This window comes from Camelus ferus, chromosome 36, assembly GCF_009834535.1.
Source record: "Camelus ferus isolate YT-003-E chromosome 36, BCGSAC_Cfer_1.0, whole genome shotgun sequence".
In the NCBI taxonomy this organism is placed as follows: Eukaryota; Metazoa; Chordata; class Mammalia; order Artiodactyla; family Camelidae; genus Camelus; species Camelus ferus.
The window spans coordinates 18,137,213-18,162,725 of NC_045731.1; the positions used below are offsets into that span (position 1 = coordinate 18,137,213).

The 25,513-nt window shown below is 38.0% G+C and overlaps 1 protein-coding gene and 1 pseudogene across 1 annotated transcript; one reads left to right on the forward strand and one right to left on the reverse strand.

Moving 5' to 3' along the window:
- The first annotated feature begins 209 nt into the window (after window positions 1-209).
- LOC102517842 lies at window positions 210-1,265 on the forward strand (annotated as a pseudogene).
- A 7,392-nt stretch (window positions 1,266-8,657) lies between these two features.
- Window positions 8,658-9,815, reverse strand: LOC102517593 (putative olfactory receptor 2B8). The gene has a single exon (XM_006193218.2). The coding sequence runs from the start codon at window positions 9,740-9,742 to the stop codon at window positions 8,813-8,815; it is 930 nt and encodes a 309-aa protein (XP_006193280.2). The 5' UTR covers window positions 9,743-9,815; the 3' UTR covers window positions 8,658-8,812.
- Between the last annotated feature and the right edge of the window lie 15,698 nt (window positions 9,816-25,513).

Consider the following 25,513-nt stretch of genomic DNA (forward strand, 5'->3'; position numbering starts at 1 on the left):
TCCTTTTTTATGTGTGCCTATCTGCAGTGAGAGTTAATGTTTATCCATTATCTGCTTTGTTTTAGAAAGAAGAAAGAAGACACTCAAAACTGTTATTCTTTACTAATTAATTATAGAGATAATTGCACAGATCAGGTCAAACATTTGGTACCATGTGATAAATGACAACAGGGCACCAATTTCTTCAGAGAAATTGCTTATTTGACTGGATTGCTGGAGAAGACAAATGACCATCGCTCTTATCAAAGTCATTTGAGTTACCCTATGGGTCACAGAATCTAATTACTGGGAAGCTTTTTAAGAGTCACCCCGAATGATAAAGCAAACCGAGGCACACATAAAATTGGAAAGATGGATAAAGAAAACCACTCAGTGGTGACTGAGTTTATCTTTATGGGCATCACTCAAGACCCTCAGCTGCAGATCATCTTCTTTGTGGTCTTCCTCTTGGTCCACCTGGTCAACGTGGTGGGGAATGTTGGTATGATTACCCCGATCATAACAGACACCCAGCTTCACACACCCATGTACTTCTTCCTCTGCAACCTCTCCTTTGTCAACCCAGGCTGCTCCTCAGCCATTGCCCCCAGGATGCTGGCTGACTTCCTACCAAAGCACAGAATCATCTCCTTCTCCAGCTGTGCCACCCCGTTAGCTTTCTTTCTAGGTTTTGTGGATGCTGAGTGTTATGTCCTGGCTGCCATGGCCTATTACCATTTCATGGCTATCTGTCAACCCCTCCACTACAGCACTTTCATGTCCAAGCGAGTCTGCTTGGCTCTTCATGCTGGGTTCCTACCTGGCTGGTCTGGTGAGTTTAGTCACCCACACTTCCCTCACCTTCAGTTTGAGTTACTGTGGTTCCAGTATCATCAACCACTTCTGCAAAATCTCACCTCTTCTAGCCCTCTCTTGCTCAGACACCTACATCAGCGAGATCTTGCTCTTCAGTCTGTGCGGCTTCATTGAATTCAGCACCGTCCTCATCATCTTCATCTCCTATGCCTTCATCCTCATCGCCATCATCAGAATGCGCTCCGCTGAAGGAGACCTGTGGGTCTCACCTCACTGGCGTCACACTTTTTTATGGCACAGTCATGTTCATGTACCTGAGGCCAACATCCAGCTACTTCCTGGATCAAGACAAGTGGGCCTCTGTGTTCTACACTGTTATCATCCCCATGTTGAATCCTTTGATCTACAGTTTATGAAACAAGGATGTGAAAGCTGCTTTCAAAGAACTAATTAGAAAAAAACCTCAATAAAACAAAAAAGGGGAAAATCTGTTATTGCCACATGTAAAAAATAGTGGTAGATAGGTGGTGGCAGAAGGTGGAAAATGCAAATAACTTTCCAATAAACACTACTCAATGTACCAGCTACCTGCTTCATCAACCTTATTTTTTTTTTAACTGAGGTAGAGTTGATGTATCATATTGCATAATTTTTAAGTATACTGCATAGTGATTCAAAAATTTTAAAGGTTATACTTCATTTTTAGTTATTATAAAATGTTGGCTATATTCCTTGTGCTTGTGCAATATGTCCTTATAGCTTACTTACTCTGCTTTGTTACATTCATTAGTTGTATTTTTAGATTCCACATATAAGTGATATCATACAGTTTTTGCCTTTCTCTGTCTGACTTATTTCACTAAGCATAACACCCTGCAAGTCAATCTTAAATTCTGGAGGGTTTTCAGGAAACTTTAACTCTATGGTGTGAAGCAAATATAAATTAGTATTTCTGAAAGTCATGCAGAGCAAGATGTATTAGTTAATTTTTATTTTTAAATTAAAATTGGCTCATGTGTTGATAAGAAATGGAGACAAGACTTGAAAAGGGCAATAAGTAGCTAATCACTCTAAAGCATATTTGTTTTCAGGGTCATGAGGAATGACAGACACAAATGTTGAAAAGATATTTACTATGAAAGGGAGTCAGAGAAAATTTAATTAAACACGTGGGAATGGGGCTGGTGTGAGCGGTGACTTAATGTATCCCAGAATCCTATCACTCATGTACTCAGCAAAAACTTACAAATGCTAGATTTGTGCCTCCAGAGGACACAAACTTAAGACACACCTGTGCCAACTGACAGGAATTCGATGTGCTTCCAGTTACTCTGTTATCTCTCAGAAGATGCTGCCACCAATACAATCAGGAGACACGCAAAGCCCAAGAATAACAGCTGAGATTAGGCTCTGCTAACTAAGAGTGTGAGTATTGACAGCATCCTTTTTTATTCTGTCCTCAGTTTTCCCTTATGTCAGGTGGTTGGTTCCACCTAATAATCACTGGACCCTTTGGTCTATTCTAAAGGGGTGGGCATCTCATTTTTGTCCACCTCGCATACCTGACCTCCTCCCAGCCCTCAGGGAAGCCCTAGGATTCTAGGACTGTGGAACTTTTTGTAAGAAAGATATAGTTTAGATCCATCCCTAAGGCTAATTTTAGCAAGACTGTAATGTCTACAGGACTGATTGTCCTGATCAATCCCCAATCTCCCCTATGCCTTTCTCTCCCCCTCTTCTAATCTCAATTAAACCCTAGCCTTTTCTATGGCAGCTAAGCATCTTCATGCTTTCCACCATCATCCCCAGGCCCTTCTCAAAGCATAGTTTCGTTAACCCCTGATGTATCAATGACAACAGAGGAGGACATAACTCCTCTTTGCATGGTCTCAAGGCTATAACTCTTGAATTAAAAAACAGGACTGCCAGGTATCAACAGCAGTTAAAGGCAGCAGACTGAGATCTGAGGAGAGCTAAGGTTTTCTCAGAATGTGCTGAAAGTCCATCACACCATCTGTTTCAAATACTGACAATTAATAATGTTTTTGTCTCAGCCTTTCCTCTCGTGCAGTATAGTCAAGGGTCAGGGAAATGCAGTGGCTGGCCCTGAAGTATAAGAGCAACCTCATTCATCATGAAAGGTACTAAAGAGTTTTAGAGATAAAAGACTCAGGATTCACCACACTTTCTAAGTGGGTGTCATTATATATGAGTTGAAATTGACCTGGTTCAAAATCACTCAGTCATATTATGAATTCCTAAAAACATCCCTGATGTCACATTATGAAGAAAGTAAAGGGCTTAACAGACAGGTGTGTAGTGGGCAGTCCTGAAACTAGTCCAGAGATTTAGCCTTCAGGTTTTCAGGTTTTTTAAAAATATAATCCAATGTGTAAATCTATATGCTATGTGAAAAACAAAAAATTAGGGTAGGACTTTCCTTTTTCATTAACTACAAACCAAGTAGTCTATGTCCTAATTGAAAGGGCAGTTGCCTCAGGATAAGGAAGATCTTTGAATCTCACTTCTGTATCTCTACTCACTGACCTCGTTGCTAAAGGACTACTTTTTTTTTCTTAATTTATTGTTGTATCCAGTCAATAAACAAAACACTTTAAATCTGTTTAGGTTCTTACCACAATCATTAGATATAGGTATTATTCTCATTTTAAAGATGATAAAACTGACATAGAAAAGTCAACAACAAACTTGTCAAAGTTAAGTAGTAAAACCAAAAACTGACCCAGGGGCTGCACTCTCCACTCTGACTTATGACAAAACTCAGGCTTTGGACTATTTAGAAAGAAGCCCTCACTCAGATTCTGCTCTCTCTTTCTGTAGGACCTTGGGCAAGTTACTTAATCTCTATAAGCCTAAATTTCATCTTACAAATGGGAATAACTTACTTTTTAAGATTTTTCAAATGATATGCTGTAATCCTTGTAAAGAATCTGTCACATAAGAGACATTTAATAAACAGTAGCTCCTTCTATTTTTCCTTCATTTACATCTTAACTATCTGTCATCTTGGGTCAATGTGTTGTCATAAAATGAGGAAGCTTTTTTCCCCCATGTAATTGGTTTTAGAAGAACAAATATCAACTTAAAATGACAAGAGAAAAATGGATGGAAGTTGGATCACGTTAGTCCTTTGTCCCAGTCCTGCCAGTAATCATGTCGGATAAGTCCCATAATGTCTCTGTACTTTAATCTATTCATCAATGAAATAAGGGATATTATTTACACCTCATCTGTCCTTTTGGTTTGCTCAAATAAGCGGTAAATAAATGTCTGATGTTTGAAAAGGCCTGAATTCTCCTTTATACATTAAAAACTTTAGCCAGTACTAAAAACATAGCAAAAGTAGACATTTCAATCATACTCTCTACAAATAGACTGCAAAAATCTTATGAACTGCTGTTTTCTCTAATCAGAAATGAGCTGGTAACTACTGCACTAGGAGTTATAAAAGGCAAAAATCAGTGCAGATGTGGTTAAGATGGAAGGGATCAGAATGAGAAAAAGCTGAAATTAAATTCTGCTTTTTCCACACTCAAGAAAAATCTCAGGTGACATTTTTTTAAACAATCTGTGTTTAAGACTTAAGACTTGGTGGGTAGATTTATAGATGTAGATGTAGATATCAATGCAGATATAGATGTTCTGTCTTTACTGAGTTGACATGCATAGGGAGATAAATTAAATGCAAATATCATGTATTACAGGAAAACAAAACAATAAATATGAGAAGAGGACTGCAGACAAAGTGCTGTGGGAAGTCACACCTGAAAGGCAGCACCTCCTCTTGGGAGATCAGGGAATTTTATGGAGGAGGGGGTATGTGAGTTGTTTTTGAAGAAAGATCCAGAAATTAAACAAGAAAGAAAACCAATAGGGAATGCCAGAAGGAAGAAACATAGTGAAGAAAGGTACAGAGGCTGGAAACCATGGGACTGTTCCATGGGCCATTTTGGCCAGCTGTCCAGTGGGAAGGTTTGATGGCGAAGCTGGAATGTAGCTCAAGATCTGGCACCAATTTTAGGACATAGGAATTTGTAACTTTGGGAGTAGGGAGATTATCACTCATGAATTCTGGAGAAGATTCCTCTTTGCTACCTGAAGTCCTGCCACATATTCATCCACAGAAAGACCTTTGGAGAAACCAGTGTAGCAACACAGCCTTTAGGTGGGTAAATCCAAGTAGACATTGGCTACTTCAGATAGGTTTAGTGGCGATAAGATGGTATGCTTTTCTTAATAAAACTTGAATAAAACTCTTACCTTTAGCCATAATTATGTGTGGTCTTCTCCCAGGGGAGGAATGTAAGCTGAAGTCTCTCCCTTCAATCTCTGCCATAGAGAGGCTACCTGGAATAATTAGGGTCTAAGATTCCTTGTCCTATTCCACAGTTACCCCTATTCCCTAACACAGAAGCTATAAAATTGCCAAAGTCCTTTGCTTGGCACTCCAAGTCCTCTTCCTTAAACACCCATGGTATTATTTCTCCCTGATCTCTTTGTGCAACAAATTCTCCTATAAAACTATTTCTTGAATGGTCCTTGACATTTTTCTACCTCTGTATTTTTACCAGTTCTCTTCCTATTTCTACTCCCTGCTTCCCTGATTATCCCAACTCCATGTCTCAGAACATCCAAACTTGGCTATTCCTTCAAGGACCAGCTAAATACTACTCCTCCAGTTGCCCTCTTTCTCTGACCTACTGGGCTGGTAAAAAAAACTTACTCTTCTGAACAGCAAAATCATTTCATTTGTAACTTTCTTGTGATTGTGTGTGGATGTTATAGTTATGCACATACACGTGTAAATGCCTAAAATGCAGACACTGTGTGAGATGTACCTGGGTGTCCCTCTCACAACAATGAACACTTAAAGAATGTTTATGAAAAGAAAGGAGTGAGATGAAATGTTTGGTGTCTAGATTGCTTCAAACAACCAGACACCAAAAATGTGCAGCCAGTGAGGGGCTTTGGAAGCTGGTGTGTTGGTATCTGCGTGTTTAGCTCTGTTAGGGCAAAGTTAGTGAGAATAATGAGCCTTGTTCTGGAGACTGGAATGGGAGCCTATGATGAAATCAATACCATGAATGCCATCCATAGATGACATCTGAAATTCTACATTTTCAGCTTCATCTTAGTCATTTCCTTCCACATCCCACCTCCCAGAATTTCAAGTTATGTGCAAACTCAAGTACACCTCAAACTTCCTCCCTTTGCATACTTTCGCTTATACGAGTCTATGCTTCAAACACCACTAACCCACCTAGAAAACACGTGCTTCTGCTTTATGTCACAAATCAACCATCACTTCTTCTAGAAATCATTCCAGGTTGAACTCACTTTCCAGGTTTTCCCATCTGTAAAATGGATACCAGTAATGCCTACAACAGTGGGGTTTCTGTGAGAACTAACCAGCAGAGTGTTACCATGGCCAATGTGTCCCCCTTGCTCAGGAGTTTTTGCTCATTGTCCTGGGATAAGCATCAACAGTGCTACATTTCACTCTCAAAAGTGCTGTAATCCAGATATTAAAATATGAGAAAATCCTAAGGCATGTATTTAAGCGCTTTGGGGCTTAATTAATGGCAGCTGTCCCTTTGGGCTAGATTCACATGTAAATCCGCTATAACATTAAAACATATGCCCCTTATGAGTATGATAACTCACTTCTGCTGAGTCCTAGTCCAGTATTCTGTAAAACAGGGAAAGTGTGCAACATGGTAGAAAGTGGCAGGCACAACTAGAACTGGGGAAGTGATTAGGGAAGCTCTGTAAGTGTCTGGCCCATGGTCTGTGTTCAGTCATGATGTTTTGATTAGTCAGGACTTAGACGGTGTTGTGCTGTGAAGCACTTGATGGAAGACTCACATTGCCTGTGACTGTGGTGAGCTGATTCACAGCAAGTTCAAATAGCCTAAAAGGCACTATTATAGGAATAAATGAAGGCAAGAGGTAAAAGAGATGATAGCAAAGAAGCAGTTCAGCTTTCAGATTATGCTGGAAGAATAGTACTAATGAGAAATAATTAGCTTCACTGGGACATTCCTTCCTTTTCAATATTTTACAATCCTCATACTTACTAACTGGAATGCTGAATTAGTGTTTTTCACTTTAAAGGGAAAGACACCCATTAGGAAAGCTGGTAACATAATGTATGGTTAGAGTGTTTTTTATATCCTCTATACCTACAATGATGACATTAAAACAGTTTCAATATTGCATTATTGTCCTTAAAATTAATCAGCCACATCCAAAAAATGAAAGCAATTTCCAAAGAAATTCTGACAGGTTTATAATATGTAAATTTTATAATCAATTCATAATAAGTCTATTCTAGAGAGGATAGAGATATCTAGATAAAGACAGATGATTGATTACTTGCTTTTTACATTTTAAGTCAATTCTAAGCCAGTGATGTCTACATTACTTATCTCATCAAGGAGACTTCATTTATGTATTTGCTGACTGTATACAACCTTTGTATGTAGTTAGAAGAAATGGTATTTAATTATTGGATATCTACAAGAGGAAATATATTCTTTTTATTTTATTCTAAATCATGAAATAAACAAGTTGGAAAATTTTAGGAATTGCTTATGTCTAATGTAACAATTTAGTCAAAGGCCATATTTAAGCTTATTAAGTAGACTAATATAAAGTTATATTTTCTATTCTCTTAATTTGAAGAAGTAATTCTTTTCTAAAGATACCACTGGTTGAAAAGCTTCAAAACACAGGAAATATTTGTTTCCACCCATTTGTGAACACATATATGTATATCTTTCTCCCACACGGCATCCAGGAAAACCTCTCAAAAAAATAAGTGGTGTCATACCACCCTTCTTTTTAACACTTACACTTTGCTGAAAATACATCCCTGCTCCTGACCATAAGCAGCATTGCCCTGCATGGTGCATCTCCTGTCTGCCTCCCCAGACACACCTCCTGTTTCTCACTAGTTTCCTTTATCCCCTCAAATGAACAAACCATCTCACATTTCCAGTCTTTGTCCACAACCATGCTCCAAACAGAAGCTCCTCTCGATCTGACTCCTACCCCTCCTTCCTTTGTGTGCAGCCTCCTCAGAGAAGGTCATCCTTCCTATGGCTGTCACCACCCATTGATAATCATGCCCCTTATTCCATTCAGTACAATTTGTCAATGGAAGTGTGTATAGTATATGTTATTACAAATATCTATATATGAAGAAAGGAGTTATTTCTATTTTATTTGCAATTATAATCTATAGCCATTCAACAATGTGTAGTGAATGAATTAATTAATCTATTAATACTTGATCAAATCTTCCACTTCTGATCATTGCTATCCCCCTGTCCATACAATCAGCCTAAGACCACCGGGAATAGGCCTACAGTCACATAAAATCATATTTATTGATCCATTGCAAAGAAAAATACCACATACTAGGATTTGGGGGGAAGGGTGGAGTTAAGATAAAATTTAAATGAAGCAACATTTTGAGAGATTCATTGCAAAGCAGGGCTATATATAAAGGGGTCAAAATTAGGTTTAAACCACAAAGTAGATGCAGGGTCCTGTCTCCTTGGAAACTACAAAACTAAGATCGATGCAGAATGTTGCAACCAAAGACCCTTATGTGAAGTTCTGCACCTGAGTTGAATGTTGAGAATGCTTCTCCCCGCCAAAGTGTTTTACATCCTTCAGGCAGGAGTAAGATGTTTCTTCTTACTGATATAATTTGAAGCAATTAATTTCAGAGAGTCTGTGATTTTAGAGAACCAAGATTTCTCAAGGAGTGAGAAATTAGTAGTCACTCAATAAAGGATGTTGTTCTGAAAGTTATGGTTTGCCCTTAGGGGAGACATGTTTCTTGTTGAGTCTGCAGCTGGAACCAAGTGTCTTTTATGAATGATAGGGCAGATGCTAACTGTCCCAGCTATTTTATATTCTATCATTTCATATTGGAAAGTCCATTATCTTAGGTTAACAGTTAACCTCAGTGTCACACTAAGAGCTGTCATGTCCTCTGTTTCACAACAGCTCTCCTTAAAGCTCCTTTTACATCTTGGTTCCTTAGACTGTAGATCAAGGGGTTGAGCATGGGTGTGACCACAGTATAGAACACCGCAATGATCTTGCCCCCAGCCCTGGAGGACTTTGACTGGGGTCTCATGTACATGAAGATGGCAGTTCCATAGAATAAGGCCACCACTGTCAGATGAGAAGCACAGGTGGATAGTGCCTTGTGCCTTCCAGAGGCTGATCGCATCCTGAGGACTGATAGAAGGATTCTGGCATAGGAAACAACAATAAGGAGGAAAGGAATGAAGACAATGATGACACTGAAGATAAAGACAACCATCTCAGTAACTGAGGTGTCAGTGCAAGCCAACCTCAGGATGGAAGGAACTTCACAAAAAAGGTGATTCAGGACATCGGGCCCACAGTAGGGCAAACTCAAAGTGAGGATGTTGATGACCATGGAACTCAGGAAACTACTGGACCAAGAAATGGCTGCCAACTGGATGCAGGTGCTCTGGCCCATAGTGAGAGTATAATGAAGGGGATGACAAATAGCTACATATCTGTCATAAGCCATGACACCAAGAAGAACACACTCAGTCATCCCAAAGGAGAGGGAGAAGAACATCTGAGTAGCACAGCTGGAGAAGTGGATGGTCCTTTTCCCCACCATGTTGGACAGCATTTGTGGGACATTGGTGGATGTATAGCAGATGTCCAGAAAGGATAAATTAGTGAGGAAGAAGTACATGGGGGTTTGGAGAAATGGTTCTATCTGGATAATAAGGATAATAATAACATTCCCCACCACTGTTAACAAATAGAACAATAACATAATAAAAAGAATGAGCCTTATCGTTGGCTGAGATGAGAGCCCCAGTAACACAAATTCAGTCACAGTGAAGTTTGTTTTTATCAGATTCATTTCTTGGTCACCTCCCTCTCATAGAACCATTCACTCACCTAAAGAAAAAAAATCAAATGCCCTATACGTCACAGTGCTGAAAATTCAAGATAAAAATAAGATAGCGAGGAGATTATATCTTGAGTATCTGAGTTGTACTATCTATTGAAGTATCTATTGAAGGGGATATTCCAAAAGAATATTCAAACTCAAACACTGATTAAATTAAACAGATATTCTAGTCTTTACTCTGAGGGGAGGCCCTCTTGGCTGCTCATAATCTTTTCAAATCATATGCATTCTTCAAAGCCTTGCTCACGCTCACCTATTCAGAAAGATCTGATTATGTCTTTGTTCTACACCCAACACAGAACAACTCAAGTAAAAGCCAAAAAAGACACTGTTTGATGTGCTGTTCATGAACCTAAAAATAAAGGCCAGAACATTCGGCTTGCACTTCTGTATCACCCTGATGCAACTTTCTACTTTCTAGTGTTTAGACATCCTGAAGCCCTAAGAACAAAGACTGTGGACACCAACAACAAAACCCATGATGGGTCACACTAACTGCCAATTCTTCCAGCTTCACCACTTCCATGCAATGGGGGTCTTTGATGGGTTTATTATATTTACAATAAGAATAATGATGGAACCATTTTTTGAGGATTAAATTGAATAGTGTGTATAAAGAATTTAAGGCAATGCTTACACATAGGAAACAACCCACAAATAACAACTATTATTATAGCCCTAGTAACACACAGTATTCCTACCCTTAGCCAGAATTCACTTCTTTGATAAAAACCAATTCAGAGAAAAAAGATTATTAAAAAAGATCCAGACAAGTTACCAGGTCTAGTCACTGAGCACGTCTTAGCCCCCACCTTGTGATTGCTTATTTAGTTTAGGGGCAGAGTTAACGTGTTTGGTTAACTGGCTTTCAGCAGATGAAAGCAGGAAGTTAGAAGGACATGGGGTGAGGAAGAGTCCTGGAGGCAGGCAGAGCTGTAAGGGCAAAAAGAAGCTCCCAATCATTCATACATTCATTTGTTCATTCTTTTTTCTTTCTTTCTTCTTTTTATAAACTATATTTTTGGTAATCTAGTATGTACCATATGCTGAGCCTGTTCTATTAAACACAACAGACATTTTGATACTCTCATAAAACCTCACAGTCCAGTGGGAAGCTGAGATGAAGGAAGCATTCTGATTCCTGAAGGAACAGGGACTCTTATGAAGAAGATATTTGAAGAACCAAGTAGATGCAGGTCATGAAAAAGACTACTTCATGCAAAGCATCATTTTTCAAATACTATTAATTTGCATATAATATATTTTAGACAGCTTCCTTATCTTTTGACTTAAACAGGGATTTTTGAATCAAATAAATCATGAACTGGTAAACTAAGTGATCTAAAATATGAAGTCCAGGAGTAAAGGAGGGATGAGCCTGGAGACAGGAGAGAGGAGTTAAGTCACAGTCCTGTTTACACCAAGGGTAGGAAGGAAGGGTGGTTACAGAACTCCCTTCCAGGCCCTCCAAACAATGGCTAGAAAGTCCTGCTGAAAATAATAACTGTTTTGGTAACATTTAGGGGTGATTATGATGACAGCAAGGGACATCCACAGTGAGTTTCTGAGTTGACAACAAGGCGGCACACCATCAGATCATGGGACTAGTGGGGAAGCACGCAGAATCTGGAGAGCTGAAATCACATGCCTAGTTCCACCACATGCCAGCTGGGAGGCTTTCCTTGCTCAAGTCACACGGCCAGTCTGTGCTTAACTTTCTTTATCTGCAGGAAGGGGGCAAGAGTGACATCCTCATACGCAGAGCTGATGGTCGAGGTAAATGAGGTAATACATGTGAAGCCCAATAACCTAAAACTAAAGATCCCTTTCATTAGGGGATCTTTGTTACATGTGCAGAACAGGAATTATTGGCACTCCTCATCCCCTCCCCAGGCCAATGATGGAGACACTAAGACTTTAAGACAGTAAACAACTTGTCCAAAATCACTTGAAAAATTTCTGAATATATATGCAAGCACCCACAATAAACATGTATATAATATATCTATATTTATATCTATAGTAGTAAAACCAGGACAAAAATAAAGTCTTGGTTCCAGAGGCATGCATGCTTATGTAGAATTTGTTCCCATGAAGGAACATAAATTTATTGGTTCAACATTTAAACACTCTGTAGTTTGATGACTCAATCAAAAAGATAGTCTCATGGTTTCTTCAAATGCACAGTTTCCTCAAAGAGCATTTTTAGCCACTTTACAGCTGAAACTCCTCAAAGCCAGCTTGACTCTATTCAATTGTCAGTTTTTCAGGATATAAATCTGTTTTTGTTTCTATAAGAACACACAGAACTTCATCTCCCTCATAAAGACAAGAGGAATAAAGACACATATGTAAATAAATATAATGCCCATAGTACAAAGCAAACCCACCAAATTAAATATGGGTTTGCAGAAGCCCTGGATGTTTTGTAATTACCAGTAGATTCTATATAATCATCTCAATCAAACAGGAATCACTGAGTAAACTGTACACCCTCCATTTCACTTCACAAGATGAAAGCCACTGTTGCCACATGCCTTCTTGTCTGTCTGGAAAACTCCTAATGAATATTTTACATACTAAGCATGCATGACATCCTCTTTGAAACTCTCCCTCATTTAACTCACCCAGAGTTAATCAGAGTCTCCTCTGCTGAACCACTTCCATCCTTTAACATACTCCATTGTTGCACATGTGGGTGTATGTGTATGTGAATAAAAATGTATTAGCCGATCTTGCCAATTGACTTTGGGTTTCTAGGGATCCTGTAGGTCTTATTTATATTTTTTGCATTCCTTAGTACATAGTAAGCACTCTGGACAAGGACAATCAGAATATAATTCTGACTCCATCCGTTTCTCTGCTGGGTCAGTTTGTAAGTTTCCCAACTTCTCTAAGCCTCATTTTCTCACATGTGAAATGGGAACTCTATTAATCCACAGAATTATCTTGAGGATTACATTAGAAAGTACATCTAGTAATTTACCACAGTATCTGACACATAGTGAAAATATTATAGTAACAATATTACATAAATGTCACATTATGCAGTTTGCTAGAAATATACTTGTGCTCTAAGAGCAGAGGAATATTAGACACAATCACATCAGCAGTACTTGATGTATCACTGCAGAGGTGTTCAGAGCCTGCACAAACTCACACACTCCATATGCATATTTAGTATTGCCAAAGTTTGTGATTTCATTGGTTATCAGCTCATCAATCAATGAAACTTACTGTTTAAAAAATCAACGTAAGAACTAAGAAGTTTAAGGACTAAGAGTAAAGAGAGCATAGGGATGATTCTGCTCCCTCCCTTACTAAGGAAGAATAATTGGTAGGACTACCAGGAAGACCCTAAATATTTTTCTAATGAATCCACCTCTGAGTTATGAAAATATGCTAGAAAAGGGATGACCATTTGAAGAAAAATACCACTTACAGTGTTTATAAATTGCCAATGTTCATAGAAGCACTGTTTATAATAGCCAAGACATGGAAACAACCTGAATGTCCATCAACAGATGACTGGATAAAGAAGCTGTAGTATAGTTATATAATGGAATAAACTCAGCCATAAAAAAACAAAAATATAATAATATAATTTGCAGCAACATAGACGGATCTGGAAATTGTCATTCTAAGTGAAGTAAGCCAGAAAGAGAAAGAAAAAATATCATATAATATCACTTATATGTGGAATTAAAAAAAAAAAAAAGCCAAACTTATTTACAAAACAGAAACAAATTCACAGACATAGAAAACAAACTTATGTTTACCAGATGGGACGAGGGTGGGAAAGGATAAATTAGGAGTTTGAGATTTGCAGATGTTAACTAATATATATATAAAAGATAAACAACAATTTTATATTGTGTAAAACAGGGAACTATAGTCAATATCTTGTAGTAACTTCTGGTGAAAAAGTATATGAAAATGAATATATGTACGTTCATGTATGACTGAAGCATTGTTCTGTACACCAGAAATTGACACAATATTATAAGCTGACTAAATTTAAATAAAAAAAAATTAAATTGCACCGTAGATGATAATGTACCACTTACTGTGAATTAGTTTCACAAATCCTCTTGAACAAAAGATTGGGATCTGGTTTTAACAGCACATGGGAGAGAAAGAGGAAACTATGACAGCAGGGGCTCCTGGAAGGCCCTGCTCTAAGAGAGGCCAACAATGCCATGTAGCAAAACATAATAAAAGTTAATCAATTCTGATGCTTAGTAGAGACAATAAAATCATCTTTCCACCCTCTCGTCCCAAGAAAAAACCTTTCTCTGTGGAAAGGAAAAAAAAAAAGTCACTAAAAGAAATCAAATGCTACCTATTATAATTCTCTATTACATGACAAAGGTGTGTAAATACTTTGCTGGTAGTAAATCACATCTTTACAATGACTGCAATGTATTTATATCCATTTTAAATATGAGAAAATTGAAGATCCTAGAGATTATACACCTGTCTCAAAGTCAGGACACATGGCAAAGCCATAATTTCTACTTGAGTTGAACTTTTTCCAAAATGTCCTTTAGTTAAATAACTGATAGTTTTATTTTACTATTGCTGTTGTTTTTGTAATATTTTAGTAAGCAATTGTAATCATAGGCACAAGAGATAAAAAATACCCTAATGTCATAATGATGTGTAGAAATAATCTGTTTCATACCTGTCTTTACCATAGTCATGCAAAAAAAGCCCATGAAAGACAGAATAGACATGATATCCACATGCAAAAAATATATAATTTCATAGAGATACAAATAAATCTTCTCCTATAATAACCACAAATGAGATACTGCTATAATACAACTCAGCCCTTTTATAGATTAAAAAGAGAGTTAATGAATGCATACACAGTAAAATCCCTAAGTCACCTGAGTTTCCTCATTTTTGGATGTTAGGCTGAATTTTAGATTGCTGAGGGACAATGTCCCAGACCAGTAATTAAAATGTAATGAGTTGTTCTGAGGGATTCCTGGCTGATGTGGGTGTTACTTGCTCCCTCTCTTCTCCCTCCCGAGTGTGAACCTTCGCCATGATTAAACCATGCCTTCCAAGTGACCTCAGTGTTCTCATCCTGGAATGTAGAGATGTTTATGATCCTTGTATATATTCAATTGTCCACATAGCAAATTCAATCTCTAGGGTCTCTTCTCCCCAATCACAGCAAACTCTGGAACCATCTTCAACTGCATAGCTAGAAAACACAAACTTTTTATAAGGAAACAGTAAGGCCAGAAGGGGCACTACCAGTTTGGTGAGCTCAAACATATCATGTCACTTTCATAAGCCTCGGTTTATTCATTTTTCAAATGGGTGTTAAAGTATCTAGACCACTGCATTGCGCCCCTGTCGTGGAGCTCAAGGGAAGAAAAGGAGGAAGAAAGGAAGGGAATAAAAAGCAAAAGGTTAATATTAATTAAGTCTTTTCAATGTACAAAGAGGCAGCTGAGTCAAATAATGCATCCAAATGACAGTGTAACTTAATCTCAATATTCTAAAATCCTGGATGCAGTGGAGTTGGTTGCTGTCCCTTATTTATTTAATATCAATGCCCAGGACTTATTCTGAGTTAGAATCTCTGCAGACAGAACTCAGATATATGTATTTTCCCAAAGCTCCCCAGGGGAGCCCTTGAAACCTTATTTTCCCAATATTTCTACTGGAAAAGGACACAATTGTGGTTTTAGACAAACCTAAGACCCAAATCTGTATTCTTTTAAGGAGTTTCATGTTGTTACTTCCATTTTTTCCCTACCTTATTCCAACTTTTAAGAACTGTTGTGTGAAAACAATCTAAAATTTACAACCTCCACCAAAGCCTTTTTGGAACATCCAGTTCCACTTTGCCTTCTTCACGAAGCTGGGGACTCCAGGACTGGATCCCCACTGGGTGTCATCCCCCTGAGGCTGCACTGTAGTAGGAGCTGCTCAGTGGGCAAAGGAGAAACAGCACATGGCAGACATGGCATCCTGTAAGAGACGCTTTCTCACATGAGTCTCACAACTCCGGGAAACAAAGGGGGCTACGCTAGGATGAGATCTGATAGGAGCAGATGACTTGGCCTGTTCTGTGTCATTCATAAATCATGTGAAAAGCACATAAACACTGGTGAGATTGCCTTAAACTAAGAAAACATCTGCACATCTCAGACTACCCTTCTTCTGTGTTAAACGGAGATGACCCATTGCACTCCATGAGGTGCTGCAAGTGCAAATTTGGGTCCTTAATCTGTATCCCTAACACTACTCACCTAAAAGAATAAAACATTCTTGGAGGACAGCTCAATCCATGTTTTTAGAGTGAGAGGACAAATAGTATGTGCCTAAATATTCTGTTGTGTCTAGAAAACATGGATGCTTCTACAAATGATAGAGTCAGAAACAAAAGAAACTAACTTCAAGAGTCTCATGCTGGTGACCTTGTGACGTCCTGGAGATATATATATATATTATTAATTAATATATATATTAATCATGATAATAACCAAAATAATATTTTCAGTTGTAATATATTGAACCAAGAAAAAAAAAAAGCCAAGGATGTCTAGGATTCTCAAAAAATGAAAAATGTACACAGACAACATAAGAAAGGTAAATATAGTAGATCATTTCATTTTGATTGCATTTTTAAACATTTTTTATTGAGTTATAATCATTTTACAATGTTGTGTCAAATTCCAGTGTAGAGCACAATTTTTCAATTATACATGAACATACATATATTCATTGTCACATTTTCTTTTCACTGTGAGCTACCACAAGATCTTGTATATATTTCCCTGTTGACTGCATTTTAAAAGTGTGTTTTGACTAAATATATAGTGCATAGAAACAGAAACTCAAATAAATATAGATACATTAATTTTTTGGCATAAGCAGCAAATCATAAATATAAAGACCCATTTTCCAAGCAGTTCCAGTAAAATTGGAAGCTCTACAAAAAACAAGAACAGTCAGCACTGACAAATGCTACTACTAATAATAATCAGTAACGGTTGTCACACAGAAGAGCCTAGTTGAGACAAAGTTATTAGATAATAGTTGCTAAATGAAAGCTAATTATGCGGACTCAATTTCTGATATAATAGATGAAGATGGAATACACTTATTAATTAATTAGAATAATTAATTAATAAATTATTAGAATAAAGTTCTACAATTATAATAAAGTTATTACAAGATTAAATTATTCATGAGTAATTCTCATGTATTAAATTAATACAAAATAGTAACATAAAACAGGTTTCTTAATGTTGGCTGAGAAATAAAAAACAATTTTAGTGGGAGAAATCATTATTAAAAAAAAGCAAAATTTTGTTTAAAGTGGTGGATATAAAAGTCAGATTGACTTTATAATTTTATTTAAAAAAATTTAACCATTTGATATATTGCTCCTGTTTTATTTACTTTAGGAAGGCTGTTTGATTTTCCAAATAAGAAATCACTGCTAGCCTGTGAAGATTTTTACTCATTTTTATCTTGTAAGTTTACCTCAACTACAGGGAAGGTCCAAATAATATTACTAAAACACAAAAAGATTACAAATAAGCATATAAATATTCTTAGTAAACCACAACAGTAAATAGAGGCATAATGAAGAAATTAATTAAGCCTATGGTACTGATGTTATCCACATGTTTTGCCATCATTTCATCAGGGATATTTTTCTCTTCAGTCAGTATTAAACAGTTCAAAAGAATCAGTCAGACTGAATGCTTAATTGTAGTTCTTGAGGACACACAGTGAATTCCTGAATCTCACATGGGTGCACCTGTGTTGATAACCTTGGTTTGAATAATCCTTATATTTCATTCTCCTTGGTTTACCACTTTTAGAAGCCAATTGCATGCTTTCTAGATTCTTACTAATAGAGATTAATGAAATCTCATAACATTTTTTAGTGTGTATTTCCTCTAAGAGCAAGTATTTGATTTCATCATCTGGGCTAAGCAATACCCAGCTTTCACTACAGAGGCAATGTGGAGGGGTGAGGGTGGGTGCTGAGGAGAATCACGTGAGTTCATAAGGCAACTCCCTGAGTACAGTCATTAGAAGAGTTTTGTACAGAGAAAATCTGACTCTCTGAGGTGGGGGAAGCTAGGAACTGCCTCTTCAGGCAAAGATTTTTGTTTTTAGCTCCATTCTTGTCTGCCTCATGTCCCTAACCCATTATTTTATGACCTCAATTCTTCCCTCCATCAGTTCCTTTCCCTTACCATAAACCATGTGGTGATGTTTGGAGTTTGATTGGTATTGCTTGTCTGCAGTCCTTATAATCAAGCCCTGGCTTGGACCTCAATCATATCTTTCCTAAGGGACCTAAGGAGATGAGAAACTCCTTCAAACCTACTGCTGAGGCTTTCCAAGTGCCCTTTCATGTTCGCAGAAGGATAGTCACAGTTTTCAAGTTCAGAAGACCCCATAATTTCTACAACCAGTATTATGGTCACCATCAGTGCTACAACGAACTCATCTTTCAGTGATTGCTCTCCAGTTGCAGACATGCTATGACGTTACTAATGATCATTTAAATTATCATGATTCTACCACTTGCCAGGGCTCCCCAGTGTCCCATTTCTCTGGCAAGTGATATATTTGCTCATTCTTTAAATGTGCGAGCAAACTAATCCCAGAGACCCAGCTTAAAGGTTTGATTCCAGGGCTACAGCTAATGCTAATTATGTCACCAGTCAGAGGACCAAATGGCCCACTCAAATCGGGCAATCTGAGAATTTAATAAAGGGAATATCTATAAATATGTGAACAGAATATGGGAAAATGACAAAGGATAGACTCATTCTTTGACACAACATCATACTACATCTAGGCCTGAAGGGAGAAGGGGAAACAGCAGTTACCAGAGCCCAGAGAGAGAAGGAGAGTCTGCAGTGAGAGAGATCAGATAAAAGCCTGGGACGGTGGTCTAGGGATTAATGGGGCCATCACCACCTGTGCAGGACAGAGTCTGGAAATAAGTTTTCCAAACCCAGCGTTTTCTCTCATTTTAGTTCTCTCTCCATTGTCCATCTTAAGTAATACAGTTCATTTGGGTTGGTTTCCTGGAAACCAGAGAACAGGTTGGCAAAGGATGGCAGCTTATCTAGAAGGACAAATGGAAGATATCTAAGCACCTCACAGATATATTGATACCTATGTGTTTTTTAATATTCATTTATACATAGTGAACACATGCCTTCTATATACATATTTGGATTCAGCAAAACTCAATACAGAATGTGAAGGAAAATTATGGTTGAATATATCTGTCACTGGGGAAATCTCAGTCTCCAAACAAAATCTGTCTAAGTCTTATTAAGTAAGATTGACCTGACTTTGTCAATGCATAGTTTTGCTTTAATTGCCTTTTTGCCATTCCCCCAAGCTACAAAACCATGAGGAATTCCAAGAATGTAAAACCCTTGGGATCGACTGTTATCAAAGATTCTGGAACTCACCGATTTAAATATTAGAATGTCGGGATGAGGTCTTGCTACAAAGCCTGGTAAGTTGTGTGATTCAGATTTACTGTTGGCACAGAAATCTTTGTTTTACTCCCACAAAAACTCAACAGTCATTTCCATTCTGTTATGACAGGAGCCTCAAAGCTTCCTTTTTATACCTCACAATCATTCTATGGCAGTTTCTGAAACTGAGTAAAAAGGGAGACTGGGCTTTCCCAACTATTTGTGGTGAGAAATGACAACTTACATTAAGGGGAGGAATGAAAAATAAAACTATAATTGACACAAAAAATGCAAAAAAAACAATTGCCATTGAGAACTATTTACCACAGGAATAAGCTTTTGTGACTAACACAAGAGACCTAGGGGACAGCAAACTAAAGAAAGCCATCTACACTCAGGCTCAAAATAATGAAAAGTCCAATTAAAAAAAAAATTTATCCCAGGGGGATAGGAAGACAAAAGATGCATTTAAAATGAATGTTGGACAGCAGCTTAGCATTACTGCCAAGTGGTCATAGCCTTCCAGTTGAGACTGACTGGGAGAGAACTCCTTTCTTAAGGTAAAACTTTTAACCTGTGACTTAGCATCCATGTTTAAGCCTAAAGGGAAACACAGGTGAAAATGTGTGCACTGTTTCATTTGTGTGTGTTTTTGTTGTGGACTTGAGCATTTTCAGCTGAGATCCACAGAATTCAGGATTAGGGCCTGATGCTTAAGAAATCAAGGGTTATTTTCCCTTTCTCTTCAAGATGTGACTAACAGCAAAAATACCTAAAAGGAAGGAGGATTTAAGTCATGGAAAGGGAAAGGCTTAGGAGGGATTTGCTGTGGAAGAAAGAACATAGAACGTGGAGTCAGAGGCACCTTGTCTCAGACTCAGCCATGCCACTGATTTGGTTTATAATCGCTGGTGGCCACTTCGAGTCTCTAGGAGGGTGCCTCTTTCTTCATCGCCTAATCCTGACGTTGGCAGGAATGGAGTAGTGTGTTTAAGCACTCATTAATCAGGCTTGCTATGCACATGCTGATGCCCACAGTGGTAGCTGCCTCCCTAACGCCACCAAGATTTTAGCCACAGCCCCTGACACTTCAAGCATCTTAATGTTGGTCCAGGTGAAGACTTTGCCTTTGAGGATTTTGTGAATGTGGCATGAAAATACCTCTGAAGTCTCATCTAACATCATGCCAACAAATACTGCTGCATAATCCTGATGGATCTGATGGACTTTGACAGTTCCTCCAGCCTCCATTCCATTTCCAGTTTCAGTGCCTTGGCGGCTGTGCCTTTTGGCAGAAACGTCTTCCTCCGACGTGGTAACTGTCCATGCATCTTCAAACTTATAAACATGTTTCTCCCTCCTGTGAAAAATGTCTCATCACACACACACTTCCTTCTTTGCCCCTAGCAAGCTCTCCATCCTGGCCTGCCTCTCACTATCTGGTACAACAGGTAGTTCCACCATAACTTGTTGTATTTGTTTACAAAGATGTGGTGCCTCCCAATAAACTCCACCTTCTTAAGGCCATGCCCCATACTTCAGTTCTATCACTTTCCACAGTACCTGGCAGAGTATCTGGAACAGAGTAAATGCTGGATAACTAGGATGATCTGGGGACAGATGATTAGCACAGAAATAGATTTAATCTTCCCTGTACGAGTCTTACATTTTGTGACTTTGAACAATGCATGTAGAATCATTTCTATGTCTCATATAGCCCACATCTAAAATGGGCATAATGATCATATTTATTTCACAAGATTACTGTGAAAGTTAAAATGCAATGACTTTTAAGCACTCAGTGTGGTGTCTGATGCATACTGAGTACTCAATAAATATTACTTATATAAATAATGGAGAAACTTGACAAGTTGCTTTTAAGGACATTAGCCAATATGACAGGCTTCTTGCCATTTAAAAGTTGGGCAATGAGTTGAGGAAGAGTGAGGCCGGATATGCTTGGTGCAGAGCCTGTGTTTATAAACACTCGGGGTAAGTGCAGTCCGCTTTTGAAGCACTATTATCTCAGCTGAATGGAGACTCAAGCATTAAGTCTCTGAGGCACATTTGGTGTAAGGGGAAGACTATGAATTTTTTAATCAGATCACCTTGGGTTCAAACCCTGACTGCACTTCCCTGGGCAAGTTAATTAACTGACCTGATCTATTTCCTCGTCTGAAGTAGAAACGGCAATTCATTCTCCAATAGGTGTTTGACAACTAAATAAAGACCCCAGGAAGATGTTTTACAAAAAGTAGTTTCTCAAATGTAGTAATTAGCATCATCAATTTTTTAACGCATTCTCTTCATTGGCACTGAGGTTAACACACTTTTTGGTTAGTTGCCTTTCAGAGACTTTCCAAGCTATGAAACCCTGAGGTGCTTAAAGATCAAATACACTGGGGAACTTGAATAAAGATAAGTCATCCGGACCCATGGTGTCCTCCTTTGTTGGCTGTGACTACGACAACTGCCGGTAAGTGTCCCGGTCCAGGGAGAGGTGAACAGAATGTTTCTGTACTTATAGACAGGACTGGCGGTAAATGGAAGAGACACAGGACTCTGATGGGAGATCATTTGGAAGCCATGAGTAAGTGTTTATCTGATGCGACATGTGTGAGGTGCTTACCTGTGACAGCATGAGTCTCTCAGAATTATCCTACCGGTTTTTAGTTAGGGTGTTGTAACCAAAAAGAGAAGGACCCACGGAGCCCACAAACAACTGTTACTCTAATGTCAGATATTAAGGGAGGTGACTTAGTGGTTAAGCGCCAGGTCCCTGGAGTAAGACAACACCACTTACTAATTGTGTAATGACTAACTACTCATGAAAACTCAGTTTGGGCCTCTGTAAAATTATTTCTGTTAATCCTTAAATATACCCATGATGGACAAATAAAATAATGGGAATAAATAAACTAATGCCTATGAAACATTGAGCTCAGTACTTGACTCAGAGTAAAGTACTCAAAATGCTCAGATGTTATTTTTATGTGTGATAACATTCTAGCACAAATGCGAGAATCATAAAACAAATGGAAACAGAAGTTATTAAGTTTAAGGTTTGGTACAAGAGTTTTCAACTTTTTCTCACAGGAAACCCCTTTTAGTTCTCCTGGGTCCGTGTTTTCAAAGACTTCACTCCATCGCCAAACTATTCTCAGTTTGTATTGACGTTACTCAACTTAGAATAAACAGCCCACAAAACGTCATAGTAAATGTACAAATTTAAATGAGATAAACACTGAGCTGATACACATTTTGCATCAAAAGCAGGTGGGAAAGATGATATTCTACTGAAGGGGAAAGAGAATACATTGAATTAACAAGAAATATGTAATACTAGAGAGTGAGCAGCACTAGGGAGAGTAATAAAGTAGAAGGGGGTATAAGAACTTCAGGGAAGTGGAGTGCACCATGGTGATCAGGGAACACCTGGAAAGGGGTAATGCGAGTGGCAACTGACCCCTGAGAAAAGGGAGGGGATTCTCTATAAAGATACCGAGGAAGGGCATTCTATCCACGGGGAAGAGTAACTGTCAAGGGCTCTGAGTGAAACCAGTTTATTCTAGGAGTTGAAAGGAGGGCAGCATTGCTACTAGGGTGAAGTGGAGTGAACTGTGAAGGAGAGAACAGGAGGGGCTGGGAGCAGAAAGCTAAGAAGCTTGTACATCTCTGTAAGGATTTGGACTTTTACTCTGAATAAACTGTGAAGTCATTGGAGTGTTTGAAGAAGAAGAGTAACGTGATCTAACAGGTGTTCTCACAGGATCACTCTGGCAGTCTTGTTGAGAGACTCAGCAGGGTAAGGACGGAAGTGGGGAGGAAACAGGGAAGACCATCACGAAGCTCTGCAGTGATGCAGATGTGAGATAACAGTGGTTCAGTGCAGGGCTGAACCACTGGAGCTAGGGAAAGTGGGTCAGGTTCTGGGTATATTTTGAAGGTAGAATCAAGAAGTCACTGATTAGTCAACTACAGAGCAAAAGACAAACAAGGGTCAAAAATATCCACTGATTATCCTTAAACTGACACGATGCCACTTACTACAGTGGAGAAGTCTGAGAGCAAAGCAGTCTAGGATGGACTATTGGAAACTAATTTTTTCCTGACCTTCCCAGTGGACATCGTGTAAGAGATGTTAAGCAAGAATTTGGATCCATGAATCTGGAGTTCAGAGAAGAGGCATGGTCAGGAAGAAACAGATAGACACACACACACACACACACAAAGCAGGGGGAGGACCTCACATGTGAACAGCACTTAAAGTCATTAGACTAGATGGTCCACCAGAGTGACTGTGGATGGAAAAGAGGAGAGATTCAAGGGTTGATTCCGGGGCATTCCAAAATTCAAAGCTAGAGGCCATAACACCAAAGCTACTGGAAAACAAGTAGCTTTAGAAGTAGAAGAAAACCCGGGCAGGTCTGATGACCTGGAAACCAAGTGAAGAGAGTGTTCCTAGCAGGAAGAATGGATAAAGCACGTCAAAAACTGCTAGTAGATCAAGTCAGATGAGAACCAAAGCACCAACACTGAATTCAGCTGTGTGTGATTTTGAACCCACACAGGGACCTTTAGAAGAGAAGTGGTAGCAAAGGCCTCAGAGGGACAGTCTGATAGAGTCCTACATTTTACTCAGAAGTAGGTTATAGTAACACTAATACTGAGTCTTGGACAAACAGTGTTTTTATAAGTTCAAGATGGCAAGCATACACATCACTGTCATATTCACTGAAAATTTTGTTTATTTAGCTACAAAACAACTTTGGTTGGTGGGAAGTCAGTGTGACTGAACTGTTCCTTCAATGCATGGATGCACAGACACTAGATGTATTCCTGTCTATCCACTTCAAGAGCACAGCTGGAGTCTAGTGTGCAGGGAATCCTGAAGAAAGTGAGCACATTTCTGTGTCATTGGATGGAATGCTGAGTCTTGTGGTCATATCCTAAGATATGTAATTTTTTGCCTAATTGTTATTAATATAAAAATTCTTGATAAAAACATTATAGTGCATTAAAAGTTTTAAATAACTTGTAAGTTAATTCTCCTATAATGCTTACGTACTACATATGAATTGCTTACATCTAAAGTTGACTATTTACATACAAATAAAAATAGATTTCAAAAAAGGTTATTCTGTATAGCACAGGTAACTATATTCAATATCTTGTAATCATCTTTAATGAAAACTGTGAAAATGAATATATGTATGTATATGCATGACTGAGGCACTATGCTGTACACTGGAAATTGACACACTGTAACTGACTGCTTCAATAAATATTTTTAATAAAATAAAATAAAACTGGCTATTTAGATTATTGTCAAATATATTTTTATTGATAGAATAAGGAAAAAATAGTTAATCCTTTGCCTTTTATAATCCCATCTTTGTATATTATTTTCCTGCATACATTTCCTCCACCAAATTGTATACATTCACTTTATATTCTTATAATCTGAGTATTCTCTTATCCCTATAATTATTATTATGACAAGAATTTATAGGGATTCAGGGTGTCACAATATGCAGAAGTGCTAAAAGAAAAATGCTTGATTTTTTACAAAATACATTAAAAATAGGCGATGTTCAGAGTTCCAGATACAAACAAGTAACACTTTAAGCTAAGAAATCACACATTTAGCAGTAAAGTAGACTGGCATGATGAAGAAGGCTAAAATACAAGAAAATAGAAATTATAAGTACATCCTTCCTTTATTTGAACAATCATTCCTAAGGTGGAGGGGGGAACATTAACCAACTTCAGACTTTTGGAATTGCATATCTAAAGTCATTAAACAAGTGAGCCATCAGACTGAGGTGGCTCTTATTTATATCTTGATAATGATTGTAAGCAAAATAAAACATTAAGCCAGAGTTAAGGACCTTGAATCCCAGAAGATGAAACTTAAGAAGCACCAATCACAAAGAGCCAGCTAGGGTTTCCCAAACTTGTCAACCACTTAATCTATGGCCAATCAAATGATTGTTTTGCTTTGATCTGTGTCTTTTCTGTAAAAATATCTCTCCTAGCTTTTCTCCTGGGGTACTCAGAATTAATTTGATAGCTGCCTGATTCAAATAGGTGTTGGCTCAAATAAACAATTGAAACATTAATGTACCTAAATTTATCATTTAACAATATATATAATTGCAAAGTCTAAGTGGTTTATTACAAAATGAAAATGCTTTCTAAAATGAAAAATTACACTGTAGGTCATAGATTATTT

Excerpts from the sequence above, each read along its gene's own strand:
- LOC102517593 (XM_006193218.2), bottom strand. The coding sequence starts at position 9,742 with ATGAATCTGATAAAAACAAACTTCACTGTGACTGAATTTGTGTTACTG.